Raw genomic sequence first — 20,245 nt, 5'->3', positions numbered from 1 at the left:
GGCCTTGAACACTTCCAGGGATGGGGAATCCACAGCTTTTCTGGGCAACCTGTGCCACTGCCTCGGCACCTTCACAGTAAAGAATTTCTTCCTTATATCTTATATCTAACCTAAATCTACCCCCTTTTAGTTTAAACCCATTACCCCTTGTCCTATCACTACAATCCCTGACAGAGTCACTCCTACTGTCAGCTCTTATTTTTACAAGGCCAGTATTACCCCACTGAAAAAAAAAAAAAAAAAAAAAAAAAAAAAAAAGAAAGAAAGAAAGAAAGAAAAGAAAGTAAAGAGTACATTACATCAATCCAGAATCTAAGCAGCTTGTTGAAAATAGCCTTTTTTCCCCTTAGTTATTCACGTAGGAGTGTTTTAATTAGGAGAGCAAAGCAACCATTCCTCAACAGCTACACTCTAAAAGAGCTTGCCAAACTGTACAGATAGTTTGTACATACTGCAATCCTTTCTGCAATCCCCTGCTTCTGACTTACAGGTGTGATTTTAGCTTTGCAGACATCTTCACTTTGCCTTTAAAGGAGAGAGACAGAGACAATGCATGTGGGAGAAGGGGGGACTCCAGGAAGTAAAGAGTACAAGAACACCACAAATTTGAGGAAAAGCTACTCAAATTTAGCTGGTAGCAACTCTGTGAGAATATGGCTTCCTCGTACGGTATATACCTTTTAAGCCCCTGATGCAGGTGGCAGAAACTTTCTTGATAGAATAGGAAGTACTAGAATATATTACACATTTCTCTCAAAAGAAGAGAAATAACATCTGCAAACTCTCCAAACAGAATGTGTATGCTTGAGGAAAACTGAGCTGGGGTGGGGGCAGGAGCAGGTTCTCATACAGTGAAGGCATTTTTTGTGAGCATGGAAAATGCATTGTGAATACAGCTTGTGCACAGTCATCGCGTCTGAGGAATTTTTATAGAAGCAACCTTATCTCACTCAAGGACATAAACCTGTCATCTTCCAGTTCCATGAACGCTAAGAGAATAGTGCATATTTTTTTCAGTTTAGCATTCAAATGTATAGCACCAAGGCAGGTAACAGGAATTTTGCTAGACTAGATATCTTCCCCAGCCTGCTGGCTGCCCCAGAGCACGATGTTAAAAGCCCCACGTTATACAGGTGAACAATGGGCTGCCACAAACTTGGTCTCCATCTATGTACTGTGATGTTTTGGTTTTACTGTTTCTTTGCTTTTATTGTTGTTGTTTGCTTTGTAAGTAAATTAAGTTCCCCAAGATACAGTGCCTAACGATCTGACTATCCACAATATGCTTCAAATGCTGGAATATATTAGACTATAAGAAGGCCCTATGGTGATTTGCTAATTAGCTTAACCCTTTTGGGACACAGAAGAAGGAATTTTTTATTAAAACGGGATAACACTGGACTATATTGATCTGACTGAGAAATGAGTATTTTAGTCAAGATGAGTCTCAAGATGAGTACATGCTGGAAACGGTGATGTTGTTTCCATAGCAATGCCATGACAGCCTCCAGAGTGAAATAGTGTGCTACAAGGAAATGAAGGGAGTTCAAGTGCTATGAGCTACACAGTTCTATGAGCGATACAAACACATTCTCATAAAGAATATTTAGTGCAGCTAGATAGTCCAAAGATTGCTGCTGATGTGAAGTAAGCCTTATCAGTATGCTTCCAGCAGTCCTGTTTTCTCATTCACTACACCCAAGATGACTTATCTAAAGGCTTAAGCTATGGGCAACACTGCTATGCCATTTCAGACAACATTAACAAATACAGCAACCTTTCCCTCACTTCTTTTCCATTGAAGAGTATCATCTATAATTAAGGACAGTGAGACTCGCTCTCCATAACACAACCAAACACATAAAACCTTTCAGCAAAGAAAAGCCTTATATGAGTAATTATTTACCAGCTGACCTTCCCCCTTCTTTCCTCTCACCTTCTCCTCTCCGTTGCCTCCTCCTGCCCAAACAATACTGAGCAAATCTGCTTGCAAGTGGGAAGCACCGTACAGAAGTCTTGCATATGCCTCATGAAAATTTACACAGCCATAGCACAAAATTCACTTCTCTGCTTTTCACCCCAGATAGTGTTTATGCTAATAAAAAAGCAAACCAGAAAACAACTAATTGCATTTGATTTGCCTAAGGCTTTATCTAAAGCACGTATTCTGGTCAAATTTTGCAAAGCTGAATTAATACATTTTCCAAGGAGGCCAGCAAGAGAATTAACTTAAGATCTGCATTACTTTGGTTTTTTGTTTCCAAAGAAATAAATAATTCTTAGTGATTTGTAAAACTGCTAGAATAATGGTTATAAACCAACTGTTCTCAAATAAAATTCTACAAGATAAACTACTTTACTTGGAAAAAACTTAGCATATCACTGCTAATCTGACATTTTTTCTCCAGCCTTTCCCATGTAATTTGTAAAGATGTTCAAACATGAGCTGAATGTCCAGAAACTCCACCATTGTATTTGTTGTGTCATTGTCACAACCAGCCTCTTGGGTAAACAGATTGCAGTTCATTATATGGAGCAGTGCTGTCTCTGAAGGAAAGTAGAAAGACAAATACATATCACTGCCAGATCTCTTATTAACAAATGCCACTTCAGACCAAAATATTTTCTATTTAGTGTTCTACATGTAAACATGTACTTCCAGGAATCAAGCCTTGGGCGTAAAATAAATAAATAAATAAATAAAAATGTTTCATTTCCATTTTACATCTAATAAAAAGGTGTGAAGCAAGCATTTTTAAAACTGCTTCAGCCTTCTCCTGCCTGTCCTCCTAGCTGTGTAGCAGAAGGCACCAAGCCCAGCAACATTCATTTATAATTTAAACTGTTTACTTGGCAGAATTTTTTCATCTTAATATGTCTAGTCCTAATTGCGACTTGCATGCCTGATGCTTTTACCAGAAGCTAATCTACTTCCAGGAGAGTTTTATGTAACTGGGTTTTCTGTAGGACAGAAAGGCATTTTCTTTATTGGACAGATTTCAAAACCTAGTAGAAAGCATGCCCCTGCAATTTTACAAGGACTTGCAAGGCACTATTTGGAATAATAATAATAATAACAATAATTTATTTTTTATATATTTTTTATTTTTATTTATTTTTTTAAGTGGAAAAAAGTTGTGAGGCATTGGAATGGGCTGCCCAGGGAAGTGGTGAAGTCACCATCCCTGAAGCTCTTTAAAAGACGTTTAGATATTGAACTTAGGGATATGGTTTAGTGGAGGACTTGTTAGTGTTAGGTCAGAGGTTGGACTCGATGATCTTGAGGTCTCTTCCAAACTAGACAATTCTGTGATTCTGTGATACATGTTTACCTTACTCATTCCCTTCTTCCAGTTATCTTGATTGTCCAGTAATCCCTTGCTATGAGCAATACTCTGTACCTATTAGGTTGGCATGCCTACCTTAACTTTTTTGTTTGTCAAAGAGTTAAGTAAAAGTAATCTGCCTGTTGCTCTGGGTCAGACAACAGAGTACAGGTACAACCTCTACTGTCTGAAGCAGAAGTGAATACAGTCTGTTTAAGTCAAACTACACTCATGAATACATGGTATAGAGGCACAAAAGTCAATCTGCTGCCACTATGGCCAATATAGCAAATACATTTTGCCCCCTAACATTAACCATCTCTTTATCAAATATTCTCTCCTACTGCTGTCTAAACTCTCTTATCACAATTCTGCCAAGTGCTTTTTCACATGTACCAACAAGAAGCAGCAAGACCTGTATCTGAATCCAGCATAGAAATCCAGTTATCCCAAAATTAGCTGCATTACTATCCCAAAAGTATGATGCTACTGCATCAGATACAACAAAATGTTTCCCATCCAAAAACTCAGAAACATAATCTGAATTTCTCGCTTCATCAGCAGTCCTAAAACATCCTCAAACATCCTGAGAAATTGAACAGGCTACTATAAACTATGCAGTGTTTCAGGAGTTAAATCAAAGATTCAATCACAAGCTCTAAAAAACTTACTTCTCAGTATGTATTCTTATCACTAAGTATTCCACAACAGGAATACTCTGATGCTTGAAAAAACAGTCTGCACAGCTGTGGCTGAATACAACAGTTGATCATACAGGAGTAGAAGTAGAAAGATACTAAAAAGTTACTCCATCTCATATACCTTTGATGTCCATACTGTATCAAGACACATCTTAGCAGTTATGATCATAGGACTCTGTTTTCCATCTCTTTGCAGGTATATTGCTAGAATTTAAAGCATCTTTGAAGGCCAAGCACTTTGGAAGACTGCATAAAAATATTTTCATACAAAGAGTAAATGAAATAAAATGTTAATCAGACTACAAAATTTATAGCTTTCACAAGCAATTTCTTTAAACTTTCTGTCTCAGTATCCTCATCCACAAAACAGCAGACAAATCCATCCACCTACCAGCCTTTTATCCTTTTGTGAAGACAAACTGATCAATATATATAAATTATTTGAAAATAAAAGCCTCTGCATAAATGCTAAGAATTGTTTACCACCAACACATACACAAAACTTCTGTTCTAATTGTATCAATACCCCCATAGCAAGTCTTTTATTTTCAAGGATTTACACACACTTGGGGATTAAAAATTCATTTGGGGCTGATATTTCAGTCACTAAGCTCTTAACCATGGGAAATGACTTAATAAAAACTCATGTTGACCTCATGAACTGTAATAAACATAATTATTTTTTTAAGTTGTCAGAAATATTTCTCTTGGCAATCCATGCTTTATAAAACGGTTTTTAACACAACAAAAGCAAAGACATATAAGTATTCTGGAGTGTTATCATATACAGACACACAGAGACTGCTGTGCTTGTTCTGACTCACTGCTCTGCTTTAGAAGAAAGGAAGAAAACACACAGTAGGCACCTACAGAAGTGTCCACGACAGACACAAGACTGGAGGGTGAAGCTACAGTGAGAAGGATGCTGTCAGAAACCATGGTGCTACTCCACACAGGTGTGCTGGCAAAAAAATTTCCCACTCTGTTCTCTTCTATGAAATGAAAGAAGTGCAGTTGCTTGGATATCAATGGCAGATACTGCTGTGCTTTGAAAGACCACATATAAATTGGTCCAAAACCCAATCTTATTAAAGTAGGCACCATTGAGCTCACTTAATCTAGACAGCTGAAAGACAGAAAAGGACTATCTCCTCAATTTGCTTCCAATTTCACAGTATCTACAATCCTAAAGGGTAAAGACAACTGTCATTTGACACTGCAAAGGCACAAAAAACATTTGGTTTTTGTTTTTAAGAACATCAGTAGTTATTTGATTTAATGATTTTTATTTTTTTTTCCCCTGTGACTGAAACAGAGTATGGGCCAAGCTCCATAGATAAACAAGCTTATGAAGGAAGAAACATGGAAGACTGCTATGGACAGAAAGAACACCCCTTCATGTTGGAGTTTTCTTTCAGAAATTTGTCCCCAGCAGAACAATTTCCCCTTATCATCTAATATCATATTTTCATACATATATGAAATAGTCTTCTAATTCCTTTCTAAATACAAAACAAACAAACAAAACAGCAGAAATCACAAAAGGAAGACAATATTCTGAGCTGGCCTCATAACCTATCTCTTGTCTTAGTGGTCCCTTTATGTTCTGCAAAATGCAGAGAATCACTTTTCTTGGTTCCCTTTATTCTGCTCCTCCTGCAAGTCATCCCACTGCAGTGCAGGGGCAGCCTCACAGGTGACTGGAATGATCCCACAACACAGCTTTCAGGACGATGCCAGTGCTTGATACCACAACAACTGCACTAACCCCAAAACACAACTCACATGAAGCAGCTGAGCCTAACCCCAAACTGTGCACATCTCAGACATAAGGGTTTTGTGAAGAAGGATGATGGAGATCAGGGGACACTGACACAGTAAGGACAGATCTTTCAGAAAAAAAAATAAATGTGGGGTAGCTCAGCATGAAATATCTTCAGGAAATAATGGTATAAATTATGCCAGTCAGGTGGATAGTTATTTGGTCAGCATCACTTTCCTGTTTACTTGTCATTAACCAACTCCAGGACTGCTATTTTTCACATAGAATTTCCTGAATTTTGCAACCTCTTAGCTTTCTTTTATCATATCTGAGCATTTTCTGTTACAAACACTGCAGGGTTTCTGATAAGTGTAAGGTATTTTTTTAAATTTGCAGAAAAATATTTTAAAATGGGTCTCTTAAGCCCCACTAATGCTATCAACACTGAGAAAAGAACCACAATAAAGGATACTGAAGCTTCTATCCGTGATTGCTAAATGCCAGAGGTTAATCCTGAGATCATCTGCTGACATGTATGTCTCACAGTCACTGTTGACAGATATTGAGTTGACATGATAGGTGTGACCATTAGCAAAGATTCTCCGGGGAGTGACTTCTACCATCAGATCCATAGGTTTCAATACAGGCACCTGCCAAAAAAACAAATCAGAGGAAGAGTATGATTTTAATTTTAATTTTATTTTTTTTGCTAGCATGATGAGAGTCTGATGGAGAGCAAACACTCAAAGATGGTGAAATTATAAAATTTCTCAGTGGTGTATGCAAATTGAATTTCTCTATGGATGAATAGCTGGGCTAGGCCATCCTCGCCAAGGGGGAAGAACAGACACAAGAGCCATGGAGAACTAGGCAGAGTGACAGAAAGCTTGGACCATTGGAAGAGAGGCACTGGCAGCTGCCACAGTGCAGGCCAGTCTCACAGCAAGAGCTAGTGTCCCACATATGCAGGAGGTTGTGGCTCTAGCAAGCAAACAATGAATTCCTAGTATTTGATTTTCCTAAAGACTTTGCTGTTTTCTGTAAATCACTTACAGTATTTCTTTTGATATCTCTATCTCATAAAAAAAAAAAAGACAAGGGACAAAAAAGGTTATAATCTCTGCGAAACATAATCAATGAAATCTTACAAAACAAAGATCATTGCGCCCTTGTTATTTCCCTGTGTGTAACTTCACTGTCATGCTTCAATATCTAGACAATGCCAATCTATTCCATGTTGGTAAAACATTAAACACAGACAGGCTGCGAAGCTCAGTTAGGACTATTTAATGTGGTTGAATATGCATCAGAAAAAATCTATCGTACATCAGTCCACAAGATCATTTAAAGAGGAACACAGAAGAGTTAAAGCTTTGAGTTTAACTTGCTGCTAAAGGAACAAAACAATGGTTCTCCGAAATCTCAGGTTATAAGCAATCCTAAACATTTTTGTTTGCTTAATCACACAGAATAGGTATTTCATTCTATTTGTATTCCATTCATGTAGATCTTCTGACTTTGGAGGTTTTTCTTCACAATAGATAATATTGGTTTGGTTTGGAAGTGGGAGCTGACAGTTTTTAACATGGATGAAATAGCAGCATTTATACAACATAGCCTTCTAGTTATAACCTTTAGCTACTTCCTTTGGAAAAAGGCCTGAAGTGAATTCAGCCATTGCAGTCTGAGAGCAAAAATCTATTACAACATCATACATGCTTATATGAGCTCCATGACTGCATTCATCAGCAATGCAGAGCCTTGCATTCACTGGAGCACAAACTACTGCAAATCCCACTCTTCAGAAAGGAGATGATTCTTTTATACTACTGTAATCAAGATGAGACTGAACTTTGCTGTACTGTCTAATTCAGTTACTCTGAATGTGGTGAGTACACTCTTTAATATTAAGCAGACTGCTTCCAGCACACGACTTTTCAGAATCCCTTGTGAAAATATGTTAAGTCATGTTGAGATAATTTTATAAAGAAAAATAAAACTGATGATAAACTGTTGAAACATTTCTGTCCTGGTCACTATATCATTAAGCAGTTGTTTCTTGAAAAACATGCAATAGATTCAAGTCAGCTAAAACTTCTATGAGAATAATCATATATATGCTTATCACTACTTATATATTTAAATCTTTTACTGACATAACTACATTCTTTGTACAGGAACAACTGGATTTTGGACAAAGACAACACCTTACCTGTAGTGATGTTACTGTAGAAAGATCTTTAAGTTTTCCTTCTTCATCTTTTAAGTTGTACCCCTCTGGTCTCTTATCTCTTTCAGTAATTTTCCATAACTTGATTGTTTTATCTTTAAAAGAAAAGACAGCTTTCTGTCAACATAGGAATTCTGAACGTGGTTACTTCCCTTTCACAAACTATTCCTTAAAGAAGCTTCTGCACCTTGTCTTAGCCAAGTCTCACACTAAAACAGTCCATGTCCCTAAATCTTGCACATCCAACCAATGTTGCTAACGGAAAAAACACTCATAAAGAAAATCCCATGCCCTCAAGTGAGTCTGAGGGTTCCATTGGCTGACAGACCCTGCAGAGCACATACATGTGTATCCAACTCAGCAGTTTGCAGGTGGAATGGACCAAAACCACTCATAGCTCACTGCTGAAGGTCAGTCTTGACAATTTGACTATGCAAGGAAATAATCCAGATACTAAAGCCAGTATTCCAAGTTGCTTCTTAACTATATAAGAAGAGAGACCAATGATACCTGCCTGGCCTGTTGTGGGAGTGGGCCGTGATGCATTGGTACAACATCACGAGTTCCAGCAAAGAAAACATTGTGTGAAATAAAAAAAAAAAAAAAAAAAATGTCCTCCTAACAAGGGAAAGCAGCAGAAATAACTGATTAAAAACAAAACAAAACAAAACAACAACAAAAAAAAAAAAAACAAAAAAAAAAAAAGAGAAATGTATTGCAAGGGTAAGAGAGAAAAGTAGGTTACAAATAAAAAAAAAATAATCTCACAGAGAATGGAACAAAACCTAAGTTCGCCCTTCCCATTTGATGATGGATATGATCATGAAGCACGATGACAGAATAAGGATGCCTCTTATTTAGCAAAGAGCTTATAAAGCCAACAATTAGAAGTTTAAAACATTTCAGATGCAGTTGCTCCTCAATTTGTAGCTGCAGATTTCCCTGATACTGTATACTCCCAATCTAGCCAGCCATTCACCCAACCTGCCAACCCTAGGCAGAAAAATAAATGCCAAATCTTCCCCTGAAAAAATAAAAAAAAAAAAACATTAAGAAAAAAAAAAAAAAAGACCTTTTATCAGTTGTTTCACTCATCTATTCATGGAGCAGCCAAAGGCTTTTCAAAGCTTCTGCACTTCAGATGCCACCACAGACTTTGCTCCATTCCTCCATTTGCTCCATTTCCTCCATTCCTGCATCATTTGTCATTTTGTCCCCTTTCCTTCCTTCACGTGTTTCACCAAAATACCTTCCCCAGTGTGGGTGATCCAGATACATCTTTTAAATGCTAGTACAAATTATTTTAAATGCAGCATATATGAATACACAAATCACTTCTCATTTCTATAGCAATTTCAACTTCAACTTTGACCATTTTTTATTTTAAAAATCAATCAATTGCTCCACTGTTCTGAGTGTTTTTACCATTAGATATCTCCCAAAGATATTGATATGCTAATTTTCAAGCAACAAAATAGTACAGTTGATCAATCTACAGAACAAGAGGCTATCTCAATTTGCAGCTGAAGAGCTCCGTTTAAATGTTCAACACATTTGTATCTGTCACATTGATTACTAAAAATATATATAGGCTACATCATATACTTCTATTACATTACATATTTCTATTTAGTGCTTTTCTGCTTATCTAGTCTAATGTTTATAAATTCAGCATTTATAAAATAAATAAGAAAAATGCAAAGTGTATTTTCCATTGTTGGACTTGACTGTTATTGATAAACCCATCCCTTTCCCAAGGGAAAACTGGCTTTTAGTGGTTATGGATGTCATGTGTTGGTTTTCTTCTCTTTCATCTGCCTTCTGGACTTCAAAAACTCCCTAGAAATTTTAAGCATGCTTATGTTTTGCAAAAAATAGAAATATCTTTGTGAGGTTCAGTATTCCTTCTGTCTCTAGGGTGCTGTGAAGTTTAAATTAATTAATGTCTGGTAAGAAGTCTGAAATCCTCAGATGAAAGGATCTGTATGGGTCACATGCTGATCTACCCAAGGAACCAATACTTTCCGGTACAAAAGATACCAATGAATCTTAATAATTTACTATTACACTACAAAATTAGTTCAGTTTACAATGCAAAGCAGGAATTTGCTAACTGTGAGCACTGCAAATCCACAGTGGCATTTGAAAGCCTTGGTGGCTTCCCTCTGCCTCCATTAATTAAGAGGCTGCAGTCAAAGCTTAGCTGATAACTTGTTGGTAACATGTGAACTAGAAAGGAACCAAGATCCCCTCTGATAGAGAGGTAACGTGCAGGAATGGACAAAAGATCTCCTTAGAAGGATGGAGACATATTTGTGCAGGTGCAGACCTGTCTTGTTCTGTTAAAGTTTTATAGGATGCTGCTTCACAGTTCTCATTTTTTTCTGACCAAAACTGTGCTTAAGATCCTAAACTAGAAGAACACTATGACTTCAAAAGCTGCATTAAAATACTAGGCCTAGAAATAGGTAAATATAAGGCAGTACTCAAGGTGTTTCTACAAGTGGCCCAGTGAGAGCATGTATAGCACAAAATGCCTTTGTTCTCTACAAGTTAGGGAAAATTCTATTATCCCCTATTATAGGTATGAAATTGATATGCGCTGTAAATAAATTCTCACAGAAAGAGATTGAGACAGCAAGGCGTTTAACAAGGGCCTTCTGTATCCTAAAGCTAAAACTATTTTCACGATTGTGCCATGAGATTAAACTTCAGACTTCCGCCTTACTATGCCTGGACACTAGGAATCTTCCTTGACAAAGAAAAACATTTGCAATCCAAAGCCAACTTCCACAGGCTATGCCCATGGCACCACTTCTGTACTCCTCACCATAAAGAGGTCAGCCAGGATGCTCCAGAATTAGGAAGAAGGGAAAATAGAGGGCAAAGCATTTTGCTGGATCTTAGGCTGGCAGCCGGATTGCAACAGTGATTATTCCTTCTGTTCTCCCCTCCCACCTTAATATTGATCAGAAATTTGATATAAAGGTCTACTAGACAAACTGTAAATGTAGCATATCTGAGGACTATGGTGTATGGCTCAGCATTTCCAAAAACAAGCTTTAAAATGAAAATGTAGAGCTTTAGTTTTAATAATCTGCTCTTGTATCAAGAACTCGAAAGAAGAATTTCTTAAAGTTATCTGAAGTGGAGGGATATTTCAAAGAAGGGAAAAGTGCAGAAGTAAACTCCCAAACTCCATAATTAGCTGAATTAAATTATCACAAATCAGCTAGCTATAACAGACACCTTGTCTTTGAAATATTGCAGCAGTGCCCCCCAAAAAGTTAAAGGCAACTTTAAGGAAACATAAAATGATACATTATCTACTGTGAATTAATGTAAATACTATTTAGTGCTATAAATTTTAACTAGAAGTAATCATTTTGCTCTAAAACATTAACTCCCAAAGGTGAGATTACACTATTTTTCTATTGGCAATTTCCAGTTATGCTCAGACATTAAAAAAAAAAAAAAAAAAATCATTTCTGATTACAATGTGATTTAAAGATTTAAAGATAAGATTTAAAATTGGATATTTTTGTCTCATGCATCACCAGCAGTAATAACAGTTGTGGGTGTTCAAATCTTTCCTAAATGATGCCTGTGCACATTAGGATCCATTCAGGTTCTTCCCCCTGTAATATCTGCATAACCCCTCTTAGCAGTAATACTGCATTTCTTAATCAATAGGCCTTAAGTATGTGAAAAGATGAGTCGGTATCAATATCTTATTATTATTCCTACTGTCTTCCAAAGACTGTGTAACTTTAGAACTTAAATAAACCATTCTGATGATAATGAATGAAAAAGAAATTCATTTCTCTCACCTGCATTCATTTACACATCTACAAAGAATAAAAGTTATGACAAATATAGCAGACAAAATTCTAAATCCCCAGTGAAACACAGCTGCTGAGTAAGGGGATGCCTTTGTTACAGAATTAATTTCAGGATAGCACTACACACAAAGAGCAGAAACGGATAGCACTCTAAATGTCTATACATAGTCAAAAGGAAAAAAAATGTGACTATGAATAAAATGAATAAATAAGAGATATCAGAGTCAGCATGACAGTCTCAGTAAACTCTGAAACAGGAAATTACTAAAACAGTAGATTAAAATGAACACAGAATGTAAATATATACAGTCAGCTCTAAAATATACAAGAACAAAAGGCCAGTATGTCTTACATACTCTCTTCTATCTTACCATTTGTTGATAAAAGTGAGTGAGCTGCATTTTGCTGTGGTAACCACTTGATCTTGTTTATTTTTTCTTCTATCTCCAAGCTCTTCAAATAATCAAATTCAGGTTCATGGCTCTGGAAAGTGCTGTAAACATTGTACTCCCCCTGATTGTAAGGCTCATTTTTACTCTATAGAGAATAAGAACAACAAAAACATGTGTTTTATAATGACAATATATTATCTCCAGCTCTTGGGGAAGATGTATAAGCAGCCTTATAAATATAAAAGTATTGAAAGTATAATTTAATTTCTCATTTAAAACAAGATTGACAGATTTGTTTCTACAGGAATGAAATTTCCTGTAAGTACTGAAGCAACATTTAATAAAAGACAGAATTTTTGAAGAAATGTCAATTATTCCATAAAGCTTTGTACAAAAGATACTGCAGATGGACTGAATTTAAAACCGAAGCAGAAAAGGTAACACAGGACAAACATTGTTTTAAATGGCACAGTTCCATCAAACAGACAAAAGTGATTAAAACAATATTTAAGTAAAAGAAAAATCACCATCTTTCTTCCTAGCTTAGAATTTTGGAGCTAGGAAGCATTCTTGTTTGGGGCAGGAAAAAGAGCAAACTTATGAAGAAAAGACCCTTACCCTCTTTCACTTCCTCACCAAAGAGATGATATTCTGTTTACTCAGTCTTGAAATTATAAACAGACTTTTCAGATAGATTGATTTAAAATATTAAAAATTAAAATGAGTTTTAACAAGCTGTTAACTCACATACCTCAGGTTCCCTTTGGAATATAACAACCCGACCCCCCTTGTCACCAGTAGCCAGCAGTTCTCCAGTGTGGTTGAACTCAACTGTAGAAATAATATCAGCTGGAAGGGAAAAAAGAAAGAAAAAGGCAAATTTCAGAGTGCTGCTAAAACACAAAGCCATTAGAAATATCATGCGCCCCACAAAAATGCAACAAATGAAAGATTTGGAGGGATACAGATGACTTCACCAGCAAGGCACTAATGCAAACAGGCTGCATGCCGCTAGAACCTGAGGTTGCCACACAATGAAACAAGTGCAAACATAACGAGGCAAACTTGTGTTTCCAGCACATCTGTAGTTTGGAGTGGAGGATATATCTGGAGAGGATATGACTGAGGAAGAGCAAACTCAGACTGCTACAAAGCTTTTTTCACTACCGGAGATAGCAGACAGCACTGGCTTCCTGCTATTTTCACCAACTTCAAAGCTCATTCCTGTTGCTTGTGTTATTTATTCTTCACCCTTTCTGAAGGTTTTATTAAAACCCTGAGCACTGGTTTCCTCTACCATGTATCTGAGCCAAAAGTGCAAAAGCAAAGCACACATGGCTTGTCCTGCCACAGAGGAACTGCTGCTCACTATGCCATGCTGCCAACAACACATCCAAATCCGAGTTTTCAGTAAATCATTTCAGCACCATAAAAAATGTGTCATCAGAAGATAAAAAGATTGCAGTCTATTCATTTTCTAATTTTCAACAATTCTCCTTCCCTAAGTAATTGCATCAGCTTATACAAGAAACCTCATCAAAACCTGAGGCCAATTTCGAGCACAAAATACTAAACATCAGCATGAGAAGGGAGAAAGAGACGACAGGAGCAAAAGAACTGGTTCTTCTGCTTGTATGACAGCAAATGCTAGAATCATAATCCACAGTTAATCCTACATTATTAGCATAATTTAAATTAAAATGCCTAGTGCAATAGTAAATTAAGAAGCCATCGTATATACAATCACAGACAAACGCAGGGTATTACTCAGAGACTGCATGTATGAATCCTCTATAATGATCGGTATTCACTCATCAGAAACACGGGCCACATTTTGAGAAGTGTCAGTAGTTAGCAGCTTCCCTTTAGGCATTAAAAGCTATGGTTTTCAAACGTGTTCGTCATCCATCGGTTTATACCAAGAACAATGGGGCTGCAAGTGGGCTAAGCGCTTCTGAAAACCTAGCCCCAAATGAGTTCACTAAAATTCAAAAGATTTGAAAAAACAAGTGGATGTACCATTTATTTGGTACATTTTATGAATCGAAAACATCTGCTCCTATTATTCTCTTAATAAACGAGTAGTTGAGCGTTAGAAAGCTTCTGTTGCCAGTAGCTCTCGTCAGCGACACAGCTTCCCAAAAGCCAGATTCCTACTGGAAGGTTTTTCAACAATTCACCATCTAAAGATGGAAAACCTTACACTAATAATGACAAAGACATATCTCTTTCAATCTTTTTAAGAATTCTGTATCATTAAATTCTCTTTGAGTAAGAAAAAAGTTCATCTTTTTTATTCTTTTTTACCCACACACTACATATGTAAAGAAGGGAGAGGGAATCATAAAGTATATATGTGAGTTTCATTTTTTGCTGAATAAAATGCATGGATGTGTAGTGTTTGAGAGAAATGGAACTTGACGACTTACAAAATCTGGGGCCTGAACACAAAGCTTCCCAGAGTTATTGGCCTTTGATTTATATGTGGACCTCCGCAGGCTGTACTTTCAAGTAATTGCCCCAAATGCCCTTGTCCCATTAGAGTACAGGAAGAGTAGAGAGGCTGGTGATGGTCTGGGGCTTGGGAAGGGTTGGACTGGATCTAAAAAATTGCATTTTTTAAAACATAAAATGCCTAATAAGCTTTTATGGCATGTAAATATACTCATATTCCAGTGAAAGAATATTTCTAGGTTATTTTGCTCTTGTCATGCTAAATTCATACCAATGGAAGGTGTGGGTAATCAGAGGGGAGGAATGCAATATATATAATATACGTATTTGTGTGTATGTTCAGGCATATGTAAGCATACAAGATTTTCACAACAGGTCACAAAAGAAGCAGAAAAGAGAATTGTGTGCAAAAGGAATGAATGGTATTTAAAGTTGGGTGTGCGCATACACTTGCTGTTGGTTTGGAATACCTCCACAATGGCATGGCATGGTCTGTAAGTGGTACAAAATACTACAGAAGGCATCAGCCAATGCCAATGAAATTAACAGGAGTACTTGCACAGACAACAATACCAACTGAACTAGGGTTATAATAAAATATCTCAGCATTTAGTTATTATGCTGTGTTTATTAAAGTATTGTGTGCAGTTAAATGATTACTGTTTAAATAAAAGCAGCTACAGCTTAAGTATCTGTATGCAGTGGGTTGCAGTGTAGTTCTGAGATAAAAATTCTTTCCCCCTCAAGGTGTTTCTTCCAGAGGCATCCCTCTGTTCTACTAGAGAAGTGAATTCTGAACTGGAAGCTACCTATAGTTTTTAAACTAACTTGTCTTAAGAAAAAAAAAAAAAAAAAAAAAAAAAGCAGAACCAGTATTCTGACATGCTATGCAGCTTGTTGGCAAAAAATTAGCCCTGAATTGGAAAATCACTTTTATTGATCCTGTAAATAACAGCTGAAAACAACAGCCAAAATATCTTCTCCAATCTATCAGTTCAGCAGGCAAGCATTAGTCATGCTGTTTTCATAAAGATTAGCTGGGCTGGCTCTTTCTAAGACAGAGGAGGTAGGAACAGAATCAATCCACAAAGCTATTCATCCCCCTCAGCAGAACATTCCCCTACATATTTGTCAATGCTATAGAAAAATAAGCCACTATGGTCACATCCTGCATATTCTTACATTGGAGAACGGCCCCCTGAGAGTACAGAGCAGTTAACTACCAGATTTCACCCTCTCAGGGATATATAAATGCTCCACAATGCAAGAGCTTGTGAATTTGCATGTACAGTAAGCCCTTGACAAGGGATGGCAGAGATGAAAGGCTCTGTTCAGCCTCGTTCGGCACTACACCTTCCATATCTCTGCTGGCAGTGCCACGCTAACAATTAGGATTATCAGAGAGAGAGATAATTTACCTATTAAGAACAATTATGGGTAACCTCAATAGTCAATGGGCAAATGTTTCCAACCAGATTGCAAATCTCCACTTTTATCCTGTATTAATCTTCTCGTTCTGTTCGTAAATTCCCCATTTTGTCTATGCAGAAATGCATGTAAGTTTGCATTCAAACATCACAATGCTCAACATTTTCACACTATTAAAAAGCACAGGATAGATATTCATCATGCAGATGCTGACTGCGAAAAGCAAACCAAAAACCTTCAAAAGATGAGAGAACACTCCAGGGAGGTATACACCTGATCATCTGTTCCACATCCTGCCACAGCAAATTTTTCCACCAGGTATTACAGACTTCATTCCCCAGATCACTTTTACATATTCACAGAAACACAGCACATTGGGAGGTTATTCTACAGCCTGCACCAACAGGAAGTTTTTTCTGATCTAGTCTAAAGCATTTCATTCCCTGACTCCTAGTCATCTCTGTCTTTTTGTACCTCATTAACTAATTTCTCTGCAGCTTCACAATTTACAGTCTTTAAGGGTATTTAATGGAGATGTACTGAACAGCTGCTGCTTAGCTGTATATATTCAGCTTTTTTTAATAGATCTAAGTATATCAGTGTAAGTCTATGTACATCAAGACATGTCTAGCTGTTTGTACTGCTCTCCCCTCAGCTTTATTACCACTGTTCCTGCACAGTTGCAGGCAAATAAACTCTCCAGCAGCCCCTGCTCAGATTCACTGTGGGGTGGGATGAAACTAAGATAGGAACATGCAGCCCAAATTATTTTTGGTCTTTACTTACTTTTTACTATCACTTCCTTTTCTGTGCTCACTTTCTAGTGTCTCACAGGCTCATTTTAAAGGTTATTAATAGCGTATTCCTTGGGATTTAAGTAAAAGGTAACACGGACTGGTCCAAATACCTTTACAAATAATTAGAAAACCCTTAGCTGTATAATGAATTTTTGTATCATTTAGGGGGACTCTAGCATAATGAGGACATGAGCCAAAGCCTCAATTTACTTGTCTTTATACAGTCTTCTGGACAGAAACCTCAGGTAACTCTAATAAAAGCTCAACTGTACTTTTCTGTATGCTGTGTTTAATTAATATTTTCTGCTTTTCTGGGGCCCTTCATTTGAAGGTACTGGTATACTTTATATCCATTAATTTTGCTTCAGAAAATTGGGTAGGTAATGAAATTTTCAGAACTATTTCATCCAACACAGAAATGCAGACTTTTGGACAGTGATAGTAAGTTCTGAGGGCAAACAACAGCATGCAGTGGTACAGGGAAAAGATGATCAAAGAATATAATATACAGTTCAATTGCACTATGATCAAGATAGCGAAGTGAAGGATTTGGAATAGGCCAGAACAGTAGAATTAACATCAGTGTTTTTCTCCCAAAGGGCTGTGAAATCCTAATGACTAGAATAGGTCGGAACTTCTCCTTTATATCACATCCACCAGAACCAGCATCACAACACAGGGCCTGAGCTGACTGAAGCAGCATCTCTGTCAGTTTTTTGTTGTGTGTGTTCCCGGTGGCTAGAAGGCAATCTTGTAGCCTACGTTATTTCAACCAAGTTCTGACCTGGCCTAACCTTGGCTTGTGAAATCCAATAAGATCACAGCACAATCTGGCATGGCTGCAAGCAATGTTCAGTGATACTGATACAAAAGTCCCTGAGGAGCATAATCTGGAAGAAACAACAAAGAAGCTTGCAACAAAAAGGGATATAAAAAAAGAGGACAAATGGTAGATAAAAGGTGAGAACTATTACAGTTTCTCATATGAGGGGAGGCCATTAGAATAAGCTGTGTTTTCAGAATTTAGTTTAAACTTAGTCAAAAAAAAAAAAAAAAAAAAAAAAAAAATCAGGTAAAAAATTGGATGGAAAGAAAGAGATTATTACTTTTTTTTTTTTTTTTTTTTTTTTTTTTTTTAATCTGAAGTTTCAAAGGTTTCCTCCAGCAGATAGAATCTTAGAATATGATGTTGTATGCAAACCTCAAATGCTTGAGGGTCAGATGGATCCTTCTTTTTCTAAAGTAGCTGGCAGAAGGCTTTTCGACAATAGTGAAGTTTCCTACTTGACACAGTAGGCTGTGTAACATGTATTCCTTCTGAATCACAGCACTGTCACACAATAACATGACATGAGAAACCACCCCTCAAAACGCAAGCAAGCACGATGAAAAATTTCATGTCACACTGTCCAGCTTGGCAGCGCTGACATAGCAGAAAGCCAACTCACTCTACTGGAAGACATTTTGTTGATGAACCACCTTACCACCTCTCCAGGTCACCAGAGCAGCATCGGACAAGCTACTACACAGCCGGGTGGCCATTTGAGAAGGACAGATGTGAGAAAAAGAGCATGCAAATGTGCACAAGACACAGAGAGAAAAAGCATTTGCAGAGCATGAAAAAGGTAGCAAAAGAGTATACGTGAGAGAGCACATGCAAGAGCTTGAGCGTGAAAGAGCACAAGGAAATGTCACAATAGGTAAAAAAATGTCACAAAAGGTAAGAAAGTAGTCTGAAATGAAGGACCTGTCACCGCTTTGCCCTGACATTATTTGTCACCTGGCTAAATCACTCCCTTTACAATTTTTCTTTCTTATTATGGCTTTAAACCTGTATCATGATTTTGCTACAAAATGGTGCTTGCTCTGTATGGGCAATGCAAGTGCAACAGGCAGCTGATTTTGGCCAAGGAAAATTCTGAACATAGGTGGTAATAGTGTTTCAGGGATCAGCAAAACAAGGTGATCAATCAGCAGAACAAAGTCCAGAGAAGTGTGTTCGCTGCACTTTGTCATTGTTTTCCTAACTGATGCCTTGCCTGGCTTCATTTCCAGCAAGGACAAATATATCAAGGGCAGTATCCATTTAATCCTGTCAAGCAATAAAAAGTAAGTTTATTGTCAAATATCACCTTGCTTCTTAAGTATAGTAATTTCCTTCTGATGTGAAATCCAAAACAACAGGTTTCAATGCTGAATAGTTCCTGAAGGGCAGCTTTAAACATGAACATTTCACTTGGGCACAGTAGTACAAAGTAGTAAAAAAAAATAAGGGTAGTAAAGATCTCCTAACCTCAAACCCTCACCAGCACTGAGTAAATCTTTTACTTTCACATTTTTTTTCATCCTTAATCATCCAATGTTTGAATTTTAGAAATGCTACGCATATACACCCCAGTGAGCTGCATTTGTCTTGGCTGATCATGATACCACAGCAGGATGGTGCAGAGCTTCACAGGTCTATACATCTCTATAGCTTCAAGGACCAAAGAAAGTGCATTCCCTTCCAGAGCATTTGAATGCAGGTTCAGTGCTCACTCAAAGAACAAACTTATTCAAGAAACTCCAGAAACCAAATCCAAAATTTGACTGGCAAATGAGGACAGAAAGCAGCACTGAGGAAAGGGATCTGGGGTTTTGGTCAACTGAAAGCTGAATATGAGTCAATAGTATGCCCTGGCAGCCAGGAGGGCCAACCATATCTTGGGGTGCATCAGGCACAGCATGGCCAGCCGGTCAAGGGAAGGGATTGTCCTGCTCTGCTCTGCACTGCTGTGGCCTCACCTTGAGTACTGTGTGCGGTTTGAGGCACCACACCATACAAAGGATATAAAACTATTAGAGAGAGTCCAAAGGAGGGCTACAAAGACGATGAGGGGTCTAGAGGGGAAAACGTATGAGAAATGGCTGAGGTCCCTTGGTTTGTTCAGCCCCGAGCAGAGCAGGCCAAGGGGAGGCCTCATGGCAGCCTGCAGCTCCCTCAAGAGGGAAGCAGAGGGGCAGGCGCTGAGCTCTGCTCTCTGGGGACAGCAATAGGACCCGAGGAAATAGCATGGAGCTGGGACAGGGGAGGGTCAGGCTAGGGGTTAGGGAAAGGTTCTGTACCCAGAGGGTGGTTGGGCACTGGGACAGGCTCCCCAAAGCAGTGGTCATGGCACCAAGCCTGATGGAGCTTAAGAAGCATCTGGGTAACATTCTCAGACATAGGGGCTGATTTTGAGGTAGTCTTTTGAGAACCCAGGAGTTGGACTCGATGATCCTTGTGGGTCCTTTCCAACTCAGAATATTCTATGATTCTATAAGCACCTACCAC

The 20,245-nt window shown here is 37.8% G+C and overlaps 1 protein-coding gene across 1 annotated transcript in view; it reads right to left on the bottom strand.

The window, feature by feature from the left end:
• Positions 1-20,245, bottom strand: part of PPP2R2C (protein phosphatase 2 regulatory subunit Bgamma) — a 186,870-nt gene that overhangs the window by 40,336 nt on the left and 126,289 nt on the right. Inside the window, 4 exon segments of the mRNA XM_084517962.1 lie at positions 6,262-6,439; positions 8,002-8,114; positions 12,233-12,398; positions 13,005-13,102. Coding sequence (XP_084374088.1) covers positions 6,262-6,439; positions 8,002-8,114; positions 12,233-12,398; positions 13,005-13,102 — 555 coding nt within the window.

This window comes from Aythya ferina (genome assembly GCF_964211825.1).
Source record: "Aythya ferina genome assembly, chromosome: 4".
NCBI classification, from domain to species: domain Eukaryota; kingdom Metazoa; phylum Chordata; class Aves; order Anseriformes; family Anatidae; genus Aythya; species Aythya ferina.
The sequence above is the reverse complement of the archived record's forward strand: the minus strand, read 5'-3'. Positions and strand labels throughout refer to the sequence as shown.